Source organism: Acinonyx jubatus, chromosome A2 (genome assembly GCF_027475565.1).
Source record: "Acinonyx jubatus isolate Ajub_Pintada_27869175 chromosome A2, VMU_Ajub_asm_v1.0, whole genome shotgun sequence".
Classification (NCBI taxonomy): Eukaryota; Metazoa; Chordata; class Mammalia; order Carnivora; family Felidae; genus Acinonyx; species Acinonyx jubatus.
Genome location: NC_069383.1, coordinates 131370908 through 131385675, shown reverse-complemented (window position 1 = coordinate 131385675; position 14768 = coordinate 131370908). Strand labels below are relative to the sequence as shown.

Genomic DNA, 14768 nt, shown 5'->3' with positions numbered 1-14768 from the left:
TGGAATCATATGCTGCTGCTGCTGATGATAGTAACAAACTCTTACATAGCACTTACTATGTTAAGCATATTACCCTTTTCTGTAATTTTTCTCCATTAAAATATCCTAATTGTCGGGGCAGGCAGAAAAATGCATGTGTAGTCCAGCTTTAACCTTAACCTCAAATCTACTTAGTAAAACTTGTGCTATTGATTCTTGTCTACCTTGTAGCAACAATCAGGTAAACGCGGTGAAGTTTTGCCAGATTCTTCTTGTTTTGCTCTCTCTAGCCAACCTCAGTGACTTTTATATTTACAATCAATTTGTTACACTTTTAACTAACTAGAGTTGGTACCATCTCTTCTTCCAATACTATAAATATTCCCTCTGATCAAAACTGTCTATTATACAACAAAAGCCAGAGGAGAACCTCCTTCCTCCAAAACTCCTCCCTGAGTAAGAGAAGGATTACTCATTCATTCAGCAAATGATAGGCTTGGACTTGTTCTCTAAATTCCCTTTTAGCTCTAAATAGGATCAGAGAAGCACTCCCATGGCCACATCACTTAAATGAATTATCACGGGTTTGCACAGGCCCAGGTACAGACACAGCTGGGTCATTCTCAATCCTTTAATCCAGTATGATTTTCCTAAAACCACTCCTCAAGAAACAAAATGGCTTTTTGAAAAGTTTATTTTAATTTTCTTAATTTTACTTTTATTTAAACTTGCTTTATTGTCTCTTTCCCTGCTTTCACCCTGGGCCCAGCATATGAAAGGCACCTCGTTAATTCCTGAAGAGCAAAAATTCTGTCTTACAAACACGGTAGAGAATGCCCAACCATAAAGTGGCAACTATATAAATGTTTATAGAACTAATCTGTGACTAAGAAGCCGCTTAGTTCAGTAAGCCAAAATCTCCACTGAAAATCTGAAAGGTAAGCCCTCCCTGCTATGCTATACCTAAGTGGGGAGGGAGTAGTAATCAGCTGGCTTCCAGAATTCCCTTAAGAAGAATCCTTGGACCTGGAATACTAGCATGTCAGCACATTTGCAGAAATAATGGGGAAAATGAAGACCAAAGACCGACTTGAATTTACATTCCTTTGTTCTCATTATCCATTCCCCAAACCACAGGAGTATAAAACAAAAATGATCCTTTCATGTAAAAAGGTTGGAATACTAACCTTTACTGAGTCTATTCCCACACTGCACAGTGGAGCTCTCATCCTCGTGTAGGTCGAATTTTACCTTTTTTTTCACCATGAAAACCAATTTTGATAGTTTTTGAAAATGAAACCAATTTCCATTTCTTAAACTATAAGTCACTCTCAATTTCTACATTTAGCATCTGAAAATTACAAATTAATTTCCTTCTAGAATGTAAGTTTTAAAAAGAAAGAGGGCTTGCTTATCTTCCACAGCTGCATCCACAGTGCCTAATACATGTGGCTGACAATCAATAAACACTTGTTGAAGGAAAGAATAAACATACATTTCAACTGACATAACATAGAAAGGATCTGGCAAATAAGCATCTGGGGGGACTCTGTAAGGGAGATAAAAGAACAATTACTACCTGAAGTACCTCGCCACTTACTCTTAAAAGAGCATAGAAAATTGGGAAATTGAAATGTGGAGCCTGCTTCTATCTTGCACTCTCAAACTTGTTTGCTACGGCTACCTGGCAAGGGCAGTTAGCAGATGCTCTATTCTTTCTGGTGGGAAACAATTGCTCTCCAAGCCTGAAGACAAAGAATACACATGTACATCCTTCTAGTGTCCAGATCTAGGCTGACTGACACCACAGCCACCAGCCCCACATGTTTATCAAGTATCTGAAATGTGGCTTGTGTGAAACAAAATGGGCTGGAATGTCAGATACAAACCAGATTTCTAAAGATGAGGACAAAAACTGGACGTACACTGTCCCATTGATAATTGTTTTACGTTAATTACATGTTGAAATGATAGCAGTTTGGACATATTGGGGTAAACAAAATATATTAATAAAACCAATTTCACCGATTTCTTGTAACTTTTCTTAATACAGAAAATTTTGGAATATTTACGTGGCTCACATTATATTTCTATTGGACAGTGCTAATCCAGACTGACAGTAAAAGAGTCTGTATGCTACCAGAAGGAATATGCGTGGAAAAACAGCAGGATCTGGTTCCTAATTTCACAATCTATAATTAGGGAGATTAGATTTTCTACCACAAACCAATGTATAGTCTCCCTTGAAGGCGCACACCAGCATTAGGAGATAACACATTAGCCTTAATAGATAATGAGAAAACTGAGGCACAAAAAGAAGGCACTTATACAAAGTTACAGAGCTGATAAATGGGAGGGCAAAACCCTGACCCAAACTCAGCATGTCCAAATGCATGTCCTTCCCCTTCCTCTCCTCCACTCAGAGAACTTTCCCTACTAGAGGTTTAAAAAGGATGCCAACCATCTTTCCTGCCTTACCCTGCTGTGGGTTTCTCTTTGATACTCTACACCCTTATTTCTCCCAGCCACTAACCCAAAGAAAAGAGAACTATGTGACAATATGGCTGAATATTTTGGAAAAATTACCAGAGTGACATCCCATATGCTGCTGTCTCGTGAAGAAAAGAATCAAGGTTTCCTAATTGGGCTCTTTTGCCTTTGCGATTCAAAAGCTTTCCACTGTATCAGCACCGTTCGTATAACCTGCTACATAGAAATTTACCTACTGGGACACCGCTACCTGTGAGGTCACTAATTTGGGCAAATGCATTTCACCTGTTGTGAATTAGCTTACTTAGTCTCTTAGCAGCCTCCAGAGCTTCGTTCGCACTGTCTGCTACAAAGAATCTTTGAACTTTCACTCCATTGTCAGACATCAGTTTCTTGCTCTGGTATTCCTGCAGGTTCAGCCATCTTCGGGGGGTTAACTGCACTGCCTAGAGAGATTGAGAGAGACAGAGGTAAGAACGCTTACAAATAAGAAAAGTAACAGTCAACGTATGTAGCCAGTCTTATAGGTACCCACAAACAACAATCAGCAACACCTTTTTTTTTTTTTAATTTTTTTTTTCAATGTTTATTTATTTTTGGGACAGAGAGAGACAGAGCATGAACGGGGAAGGGGCAGAGAGAGAGGGAGACACAGAATCGGAAACAGACTCCAGGCTCTGAGCCATCAGCCCAGAGCCTGACGCAGGGCTCGAACTCACGGACCGCGAGATCGTGACCTGGCTGAAGACGGACGCTTAACCAACTGTGCCACCCAGGCGCCCCTTTTTACTTTTTTTTTAATTTTTTTTAACACCTTTTTTTAAAAGGAAAAAAAAACTCCTATATAAATTCTTCATGCTTGTTTTTCTAATCAAAAATGTTTAAGACAACCACACACACAAATGAATGCAGGTTTAAAGAAATGGTGAGAAGTGAATAGGGTCTATCATCTAGTTAACAAGAATGTACCGATATCAATTTCCTAATTTTGATATTGAACTAAAAAGACCTAAGATCTCAACGTGAGGAGAAGAGGGGGAAGGGTATGTGGGACTGCTGCACTTTTTTTGCAGCTCCCTGAGTCTGTAAATATTTAAGAATAAATGAGACCATTTAAAAAAAAAGAATAAAAATTATTTTCTTAAGTTTATTTATTTGAGAGAGGAAGAGAGAGCATGCAAGAAGAAGCTGGAAGGGGCAGAGAGGGGGCGGGAGGAGAAAATCCAAATTAGGCACTGCACTGTCAGTGAAGAGCCCGACTCGGGGCTGGAACCCAGGAACCATGAGATCATGACATGAGCCAAAACCAGGAATTGGAGACTTAACCGCCTAAGCCACCCAGGTGGGCACCCCTTAAGAGTTACTTTTTAAAATGTTAAGAAATGCATTATAAAGGATATACCTCCCCCACATTCCCACCCCAAATAAAGTTCATAGCATTATTTTAATAACTGTGTGCACATTGTTAGTCACTAAGGTATCTCAGAAAATTTTCTTAACGCTTTGAGGCTCAAGGGACCACAGACTAATCCACTTCTTTGCCATAGTTTTTAATGGACTCTAGGTACAATCATTATGTGATGAACAAGATTACCTCTTTCACAAACCAAATTTGAAGACGGTCACCTGAAACAATTATCATAAATAAACTACTTCCTAAAAACTGCAACTCGTGTATTAAAGTAACTTTGCCTACGTATCATGCAGAAGTTTTTTCCAATGTGCGCTATCAATTACTTTTTAATCTGTGCTGAAAAAAAGTAATTAAGGAGAATAACATGAACAAATAAATTCTCGTTTTTTTCAGTAAGATCAACATCATTCCCTATTTTTAAAAGAAAAAAAAATGAATATACCTAGTTTAAGCTCATTTCCATCCATGAGTCCTGATGCAAAAAAACAAAACAAACAAAAAAACAAAAAACCACTGCCCCAGAGTAGGTGAGACAACAATACCATTAATGCACAAACCGAAAAAGTCAATCATACAACAGGATCACAAGAGTGAAGGAAAATCACCTGTCATACTGCCTACCGTCTTTTGTCAATGGCCTTGGTGGACGGCCAAAGCAGCATTACAAAGACCATAAACTAAGGTCTACAGGGCTTTACAACATGGAACCATTAGCTTTCAGGACCTCAAATGTGTCCTTAAAATGGCATTTTCTTCTGGAATCTCCAAGCTACAATGCACTCATGGAGCTCTTCTGGATAAGGGGCATTCCAAAAGGCTCTAGAAACTTTCAACTAAGCTGAGTTTTACCCAAAGGCAGAGTATATCTTTAAATTGTTTGTATCTTTAAGAAGAATATGATGGTGCCTGGCGTATGGAAGATAGTCACGAATATCAGTACAATGGCCAAATGAATAAGTCCTGCCTTTTGTTCATTTGTTCCCAGCTACAGGTAATTTTTCATTTCCACAAAGTGACTTTCTCTAAAAATAGAAAAGCAGAAGTCCTTCAGACCTGAAACAACCTAATTTGTACACACTCATAAAAAATTCAAATTTTGACATGATCTGGTTTAAAGATATCTTTCTGTTCCACTCTTCTGAATATTGGTAATGATGTTTTCAATGCTAAAGTTGTCTGCACTTCTTTAGAAATAAATAATACCAGAGTTGCCAGAGAAGTTATGGTCACATCATTTACTGTGTGATTTATTAGCTGTATATGATTTGTTAATCTTACTTCTGAATTTTAAGTCTTGATGAAACATTAGTAATTTGAAAAACACAGAATTTCACACATGAACATACACATTGACCTAACAGTCTTATTAATACATCACATAACGTACCAAAAACATTCAAGTTTAAGACATTTAGTGAAAGTCCCCTAATGAAAGAAAAGATTAAACGTTAGATGTATACTATATTCTGGGACCACTTTTAAAAGGCAGATGGGGAAGGATCAATACATTAAGTATATGTTGACATACCAACTTAAAGCCATTAACAGAAAAAGAAAAAAAGAAATACAATTTGTGAAGAACATTTGAGAGAGACTAAAACTGCCACAAGTATGGTGTGGTCAATTCCTTTTCATTAGAACACTCACGGTATTAATTTTAGATATGTTAATGCAATCTGCTGCAAACTAATTGCAATTGATCGAGAGACCAGCTTCATAGACATATAATACATATTGACCGTTTCTACATTGACTCAGATGAAAAAGCCTGCTTGAAGTCTGTTGCTCTTAAATTGAAAACCAACACAGTGAACACAGTTCTGAGCCACTGCAGATACCCAAGCTATCACTCCACAAAGCAATCATCTTATAGAATAATCGGCTACCTTTGTAAACCTAAGCTCAGAAGAGCAGGGTCCCTGACTGGGTCTAAAACTGCATGAACTCAGCTGCACTAAGAATTTGTGGTACGTCTAGAGAGGAAAAGGTTAAATCCACCTCTGCATTTTCAGGAGGAAGAAAAAAGGAGAAATTTACTAAGTAAGTGGATGGTGTAAAGTATGCTAGGAATATAATCAACTGCTGAATCATAAAAACAATAATAAGAATAGTTTCATCTTCTATTACGGAGCATTGGCCATGTGTAGGCAGTATACTAAGCACGCGTGTTATCTTACAGTCAAGGCAATCGTGAAAAATGAAGTAGTATTATTTCTCTCTGTAGTTGTCACTGATGCAACCTTCCTTCTTCCAATACTTCCTTGCCTCAGATGAAGTTACGTACGGCTGTGTAAGATCGTTCATAAATACGTATGGTGTGTAACTCACCTGGACCAACATCTGATTGCCAACCCCTCTCCCCCTAAGTTCTCTCTGTCTTGACATGGGGAATGGGAATATTCATGCGGCAGCTAATCTATCAGCCAGGGGCCTCAAGGAAAACAGACAGATTCCCAGGTCACTCACATAGAATGTGTCATAAAAAATAAACCTTTGTGGATTTTTAGCCACTGAGATTCTGGAGATTACTTGTTACTGTTATGGAACCTAGCTTATCTCTACCATCCTGACTAAAAACCATCTTGAGGCACCTGGGTGGCTCAGTCAATTGAGTGGCCAACTTCAGCTCAGGTCATGATTTCACGATTCGTGAGCTCAAGCCCCCTATTGGGCTCACTGCTATCAGCGTGGATCCTGCTTCTGATCGTCTGTATGCCTTCCCCCGGCCCTCCCCTGCTCACACTCACTCTCTCTCTCTCTCTCTCTCTCTCTCTCTCTCTCTCTCTCGAAAGTTAGCAAACAAAACCAACCAACCAAACAAACAAAAAACATCTTACAAAATCAGGAAACCCAGGCTGAGGGTTAAGTCACTGGCCGAAGATGACAGGCAGCTGTGAAGCAACAAAACTTCTCTGATCAACAGCATCAATCTGCTGTGTAACACTGTTGGTCTCCCGTGTTTATATTCTGGTCTCGCATTCCCAGAGGCCCCTTGATGATAAAGACTGAGACCACGATCAGTGACATTGTGTCCTTGTCTTCAGAAGGCCAGAGGTCTATCAGGAACGGACACACGCATGATGCATGTGAGGACAAATGCGTCAGGCTTTGGGAGAGAAGGACGTGGAGATGAGAGCAGAGGCTCACCTAAGGCACTGGCAGAAGCAGTTTATTTTAGCTCGTAGGAAGACTACCTGTTAAAACCTTAGACTAATCTCTTCTCGGGGAAGCCTTGAACTCCAGAACGTGAACGGTGGAGAGCAGTCTGAAGACCATTTGGCCCAGTAGGTTTCAACTGTTTCTGCCAGTTATTTACCTGTTTGCCATCAGGTCAGTCCCCAGGCTCTTTGCCAACTGGCTTCTGCCTAAATCTGAGACTGTGCTCAGAGACTGAAAAGTGAGAAGAAGACTTCAGGCTTTGTCTTCCTCTGAGTCAGGTGGCGACTCCAGCAGTGACTGCCGTTCTTCTGACGTTTCAGCCCCTGATCCCACCCCAGAAAGCCCTTGCTTCATTCATAATTCCAGCTCACACTGTCTGCCCCACCAGGACTCCAGCACTGAAGGGCTGGCCCTGGACTCTGCTAACACCACCTCCTTCTACCCCTCAAGCTCCTACAAGATTCCTGCTGTTGCCAATCCCCGGGTGGCCTTCCCAGCCCTGCTTTGCCTTCCAAAAGTCCTAACGCCTTTGTCGGTACTTGGGTGGCCCCATTAAACCTATGAAACAACGTGGCCCTCCACAGAGCCTGAAGGTGCCGCTTCAAGGCACAGGAGTAGAAGGACAATGGCAGGGGCCCTCTTAGGAAGGGGACTTTGGGGCCCTCCTCTGCAGCGGTTTCTCAGGAAATCATGTTTCACAGACTGGGCTTCCAAAGGATGGAAGGACTAGTGGGGTCTAACCTCCTCATTTTACAATCAGGGACCTTGAGGCCTCTACAGGGGAGGTAACATGCCTAGGGATCCTCTAGGGGGACAGAAGCAGGTGGACAACTAGACTAATTCCAATGTTCTGTCCTTCTTTCATTCAGATTTTGGCAAACTGACCATATGAGGAACAGCACCACATTCTCAAAACAGCTAGGGTGGGTGGGCACCCGGAGTTAGTTCCGTCTGGGCTTGCATGCTGACCTTTCCATGGTTACCTTCCCTACCGTGTTTCTTGGCCAGAGCAAGCATTTCCAAGCTTAGGGAAAGTAGGAAATACAACTTAAAAAGAATAGCACGGCATAAAGATTTAAGGGCCTGTGGGAACAAGGGAGCAGAGGTAGACGAAAAAGAATGAAAAATGAGGGGAAAAGACAGAGAGAACCAAGAGATAAAAAGACAATGACTAAGCAGGCAAAAATTCACAAGAAAACTCAAAGCACAAAATTAGACAGCTACACAGAAAAAAATGACACGACCAAGAAATCATCCTTCGCCCCACGGTTTTAAAATTAGAGGTGCCAAGACTACTGAAATAGCAGCACAGGAGGAGAGAAATCAATAAAGGGAGTAAAGAAAATGTCATTGAGTGGGGCGCCCCCCAAAGGGAGGCTTGGTGAGCCACACCTGCCCACTGGCTCTCTGCACTCCCTCGGTCTTTCTGCAGCCTGACAATCCACGGCACTGCCTCACTCAGAAGGCAGAGGAGCAGAGTCTGGAGAGGAGCTGAAAATCCACTAGCAACCAGGGAAGTAGAAATTACAACAAAAACGAAGGTTTGGTGATGACACTGGTGAAGGAAGGCTAAAACCCACCTCCCAGTACACGACACACCCACGCAAAGAGAACACCAGTGCAAGCACCTTCAAGACCAATGTGACGGCATTTATGAAAACTAGAACAACTACACCCTCTAAACTGGAAAGTCTCCTCCTTGGGTGCTTAATTCAGTGAAACATGAACTGGGGACATACAGTGGAAACTTCTGTGTACTGCTGTGTATAGTAAAGGGTAAAGTTGGAAGGTATCTAAATGCATACCAAACAGGAAATGGGCTGAATAAACCGCAATATATGAGCCATTCAAAATATCGGTGGCAACACAATTAGCACCCAGTATCCACGTGGTTGCCTACTTCTCAGTTCTTTTGCAGCTAGGGTGTCACAACTTTTAAGCAACCAGGCACAATCCTCCGGGACCCTTTTCCTTGGCTGCAAGGTCCTGGAGACCCCAGGTGGAGAGGGTGGGGGCACAGGGTTGAAGCAGCCTGATTACTGACTTACTGTACAGACCACTGCCTTGGCCTTGCAGTCACCTGACCCACAGATGCATGAATGAGAAATAAACCTTTGATGTGTTTACCACTGAGATCTTGGGAATAACTTGTAATCGCCCCATCGAACTAGTCTAGACTGGTAAGTATGAACGTCTTAACATTGATTGTTCTCCAAGGCACATTACTAAAAGAAAATAGCCAGTTTCTTTCAATATTTAAAGTACAATAACATTTATATTTCCGACACGTGTGTCCACACACAACACCACATTCTCTATCTTTTAAGAATGGATGTAGCTATGGGGCGCCTGGGTGGCTCAGTCGGTTAAGCGTCCAACTTCAGCTCAGGTCATGATCTCACAGTCTGTGAGCTCAAGCCCCATGTCCAGCTCTGTGCTGACAGCTCAGAGCCTGGAGCCTGCTTCAGATTCTGTGTCTCTCTCCCTCTCTCTGTCCCTCCCCCACTCACACTCCGTCTCTCTCTCTCTCTCTCTCACAAATAAATAAATTAAGAATGGATAAAGCTATACATACATACATGCATACGGAAAGCTCCAGATTAAGTTCACTAACTCAATGCCAGTAAACTTGGGAGGGCAGACCAGAAAGATGGTAATCAAAGGAAGATCTACCCTAGTCTATAATTTTTAAAACATTTTTATAGAAAAACATTCATTTATTATTCGTGCAATGAAAATCAATCTCCTTAGAGACAACACTGAGGGGAAGTAATCAAACCCAGGCTTTAACCCAAAGGCATAGACTTAAGTATCTATTAACTCGTCTGGGAAATGAGGGCTTGCACCCTTACTTTAGCTACCCAGAGTTCTCCAAATGCGGTGTGAAATCAAGGAGAGGGGGCCAAAGGTTCGCATCCTCTGTTACGCAGAACTACCAACCCTAATATAAACTCCCACAGTGAGATAGGAAGAGGCTCTTAAACCTCATTTCAAGCTTTCAACAGCAATGACGACGGCAGAATACAAACAAGGAATTAGCTGTACACTCGGAGGAAAATACATTCCCCTCTCACTACACGCACGGCAAGGCAGGCAGATGCTCAGTGGGCTGTGGCAGGCCAAGAGTCGGAGTGTGCTGGTTATATTTTAGTTTCTGTCAGTGTTATTCTGTATGCAAATCAGGACCCATAAATCCACCTTAGTCACGTTACCTAGGAAATACAAGGCTTCAAATAAACGTGTTGATGCACACGAAAAGACAGATATAACTCAGTGTGTCTCAATATGGGTATCACAAAATAAAAGACCCGCTTGCTTAAAACAGGCTCTGATGAAGAAGTCACTTCACTATCACCCTGTATAAGGGACTGAGTGGAATCCTGTTTCTAAGAGGAAAATTGTAACAGCAGCAATAATAACAATAAAAATAAAAGTACTCTTCCTTTAACCCCTAATGTGATGATGTCAACTCCTCCGCCATAAAGACAACATGCTAAAAAAAAAAAAAACAAAAAAAAAACCAGAGCCTATAGAAAAGAAAAACTAATGTCAGACGAGGAAGAAAGCGTAAGAATATGCATACCAACACTCTGCTACATTTCATTATATGTTCAGGCTAAAGTGTGGGGCATTCATTTGGAGTCACCTTTGGAAATACACCATCCCTTTTATCTAGAACTGGCATGTTCCTGACCCTTCTCCTCTTTGCACAAAGAAGTGAATTAACCAATTAATTAGTACTCTGCGGCTGAGCTCTTTGCTCTAGTAGGGGTACAGGGAGACCATGATCACTTACAAAATGGAGGAAACTAATCCATCCTCACAGGTTGCTTTGAGGATTACGTGGGTTAAAATGTGCAAATCAACTGGGATAGTGTGCAGCATATCATAAGTACTCAAAAGAATGTTCTGCTCTCATTACGAACGCAGAACTACAAAAGGGGAAAGAAAGTATAACAAGGAAATACTGAACAATCCGCAAACTAAAAACAGTAGGTGATCCCGTCAGTGATAAAGAGGTGCCCACAATGTCCTGCTCTTCATTTTAAATGCATATGGGGACGTATTTTTAAATTGTGATAGTGGAAGGGCACCTGGATGGCTCAGTTGGTTAAGCACCAGACTTCTCACATCATGATCTCACAGTGTGGGGGCTTGAGCCCCCGCGTCGGACTCTGAGCTGGCAGCTCAGAGCCTAGAACCTGCTTCAGATTCTGTGTCTCCCTCTCTCTCTGCCCCTCCCCTGCTTGCTCTCTCTCTCTCAAAAACAAATAAACATTCAAAAAAAATAAAAAAACAAAAAAATAAATTGTGATAGTGGAATCTCTACACTTAAATTACTCAACAGTCACAGAAAGAGAAAGGACAGTAATTTACAGTAAGAAGGACCAATTTCACATTCAGTGAGCAAATTAAAATGTGCCATGCTAAGTACATTGACTTTCTACCTCATTTGAGCCAGGGTACCACCACCTCACAGAGGAGCAAATGTGAGGGTCAGAAAGATTAAGTAACTTATCTAAGGCTACTCAGCTGGGTGAATGAGTCGAGATTTGAATCCAAGTCTAAAAACCCCAAGAGCTTTCTATTATTCCAACGTGTTTTCTGTTTTTTTGTTTGTTTTGGTCAGTTTCTGAATCCTATGTCAATAAAAAGGTCTTGCAAAGACCACAGACAAAAACCATACTGCCATTTGTGACTTAAATACACAGTTTCCCATTTAAAAGGAGGGCAGCTAAAGCAGCGGACAAACTGAGAACACTAACGAAGGTTGTGCGGTACCTGAAAGAATGTGCTCACGGGATGTGCAGCTTCACCAGAGCAAAGGGCTAGAGAAGGAAAGTAAAGTTTACTGATGAAAAGGAAAAACAGCTGGGCCCTTCTTTACAAGAGATCAGACTAGGGTCAGAGGAGGAGCCCGAGGCCAATTGCGTTCCTCTGGCACTGTGTCTCTGACAATACCACACCACTCCGTCTAAGGATCCCACAGAAGGGGTGGGGGGTGGGGGTCAGCATCTGTTCAAAAAAATTAAAGAATCTGTCCTACCAGAAAAGAAATTAAAGTTCACCTTTCAGACTATCCAGAAGTTGGATCACAGCAGGTTTCTATTTTAGAATTAATTCTTCCCGAGGTACCCCAACAAAATCTCGTATTTTTAACCAAACAAAATACTAGCTAACACGGAACAGTGCCATGAAGTTACAGAAGCTATACTATACACTTGGAGAGCATTACCTCATATAAAACTCGCAACAACCCTACAAGGAAGAAACTGACAGAAGCCCATTTTACAGATGAACAAATGAAGGCTGAGAGTAGCTAAGTGTTGCTAAGACTAACAGCGATGGTGAGGGGATGGGCCATACTTCAAATGCAGGTGTGCCTGACTCCACATCCACTCTTCAGTGAAACAGTAACAGGGAATTCTGGCCCCCACCCAGTCCACAAAAGTGGGTCCTGAGCAGTGACTGGGGCAGGAGGAGAAACAGGAGGCCCTGTATAGATTTCACCGCAGGAAGGTACAAAGCTGTCCTGAAAATGAGGTTGGAAAGAAGAATGGGAAGCTCTGAATGAGAGAAAGATTTGTGGATGAGATGAGTTGCACTAAGTCAAAAGAATTAAGATTCTCAAAGATACTGCCTCCTTTTTATCCTAGGTTCAGCGGAAAAGCAGCATTTTTTTTTTTCAAGGAGCAAAGAAATGTAAAACTCTTTATAGTCAGGACAAATGCCCCAAGGAAGTTTCGTTCCCTAACTCTACTGCTCTGCCAGCAGCAAAAAGAAGGAGAGGGGGGAAAATGCAACACTGATAAACATTAGCGTTATTAACACAACAGCAGAAACAAACGTATAAAAGGCACCGAAAAGACTGAAGGGCATCATTTCAAAATGCCTGCCCATCCCCTAGAGGACAGAGTGCCAGCTCGATTGTGTTGCACAGGAATATCACCTTAATTTTATACTGTGAACAGAAGTGGGCAAGGTTTATTTACATGAAGAAAGAAAACAAATTAAGGAAAGGTAAATATAGACTCGCATTTAACTCTACTAAGGAAACTGCAGAATCTGTACTTTGTTCATTCATTTAACAGTCTTCCACTGGGCATTTATAACGTGGTGGCCACTGTGGCTGGCATCTGAGATCCGCTGGTCCACAGAACACACAAGTTCTCTGTTGCCACAGAGCTCGTGTCCTAGGAAGGGATGCAGGGAAGACGGACACGAACACATAAATGGAGAATGTAACTACAGAATGGGACGTGCTAACATATACATGATGAATTACGGATACAAAGAGCACAATGTGCAGTAACCTCTGAGGAAATGACATTTGTGCAAAGACCAGAAGACAGAAAGGAAACAGGCATGTAAAGAAGCTGAGGACAAACCTAGCCGGCATGGTCCAAGGCCCTGAGGCAGGATACAGTTAGTTAGTGACAGAAGCTAGGGGGAATAAGTCAGAGATGAGAGTGGGAAGGGGAGCAGGGACCAGACCACGCAGGTGCTTGGAGGCTGCGGTCCAGAGTTTAGTTTAGATTTTATTTACTTAGTGTTTTAAGCAGGGAAGTGAGATCAAGTTCACATTTTGGAAAAGTCATTGTTTTCTGTTTAGAGAAGGAAACCACTTATGAAAGCTGCATTAAACCAGACCAGACTCAGCAACATTTTCTATAAACATCCAAATAGTAAATAGTAAATAGCCAAACAGTAAATCTGGCTCTGAGGCCAGATACTCTCTGTGGCAACTCCACTTTTGTCAAAGCAGGCATAGATAATATATATAAAAGAATGGGCATGGCTATGTTCCAGCAAAGCTTTATTTGCAAGAACAGTTTTAGCAGAGAGGCCGCAGTTTGCAGACCCTCAACTAAATAACAGAGAAGAGCAGTGAAGGTAGAAACAGAGAGGAATGAAGGGATTCCAGGTAAGTCTGGTGATGAAATAAAGCTTACTATGAATTAGATGTGGGCTTTAAGGTGAAAGGGAAGCTAGTATTAGACACACACACACACACACACACACACACACACGACATACTTAGTTCATGTGAATCTAGTGAATTTTATGTACCTGCTATCTATAAAAGAAGCATTTCTTTAGAAGCATTTCTATAAAAGAATCTTAACTTTGGATTTTTTGCCCCAACTGGTCTTCGTATCACACTTAATTATTGAGAGTCCCATCCACCATTCCACCACATCAGAGCTTCTGGTTCTTTGATCGTATAACCATCTTCCATTATTTAATATTAATCCCGGTGTGTGACACGCAAACCGCCCTGCTACAGCCCCATTCTGCTATGCTGGCCATCTGCAACTTCTTACCAAGGAGAAAACAAGGCCTCCCTTGATTAAAGAGACACCACGCAGGAATAACAAAAAAAAAAAGAAAAGAAAAAAAACCAACAAAGAAAAACCTAAGAATGAGGAAGCTGTGATCAATTCGATGAACACTATAAAACAATTCAAATAAATAAGGCAGTTCTTGAAATGTATCAGCGCAGATGTACTTCCAAAGTAAAACACAGAAAAAAAAAGTGACAGATAAGAGGGACACTAAGACTATGCATATTTAAAACAGGAAAAAAATTAAGCCATCTTATAGAGACAAATGAAGGGGTTCAGAGTATGACACCCTAAAATATGCCATAAGCATTATTTTGAGCTGAAGATAACAAGAAAAATTCTGTTCCCCTTTTCCCTCCATCAAAGAGGGCAGGATGAAT

The 14768-nt window shown here is 41.4% G+C and overlaps 1 protein-coding gene across 3 annotated transcripts in view; it reads right to left on the bottom strand.

The window, feature by feature from the left end:
* Positions 1 to 14768, bottom strand: part of SUCLG2 (succinate-CoA ligase GDP-forming subunit beta) — a 326405-nt gene that overhangs the window by 271686 nt on the left and 39951 nt on the right. For all 3 annotated transcript variants that reach the window (XM_027039196.2, XM_027039197.2, XM_027039195.2), the window contains exon 2: positions 2774 to 2915. In XM_027039196.2, coding sequence (XP_026894997.1) covers positions 2774 to 2915 — 142 coding nt within the window. The remainder of the gene's footprint in view (positions 1 to 2773; positions 2916 to 14768) is intronic.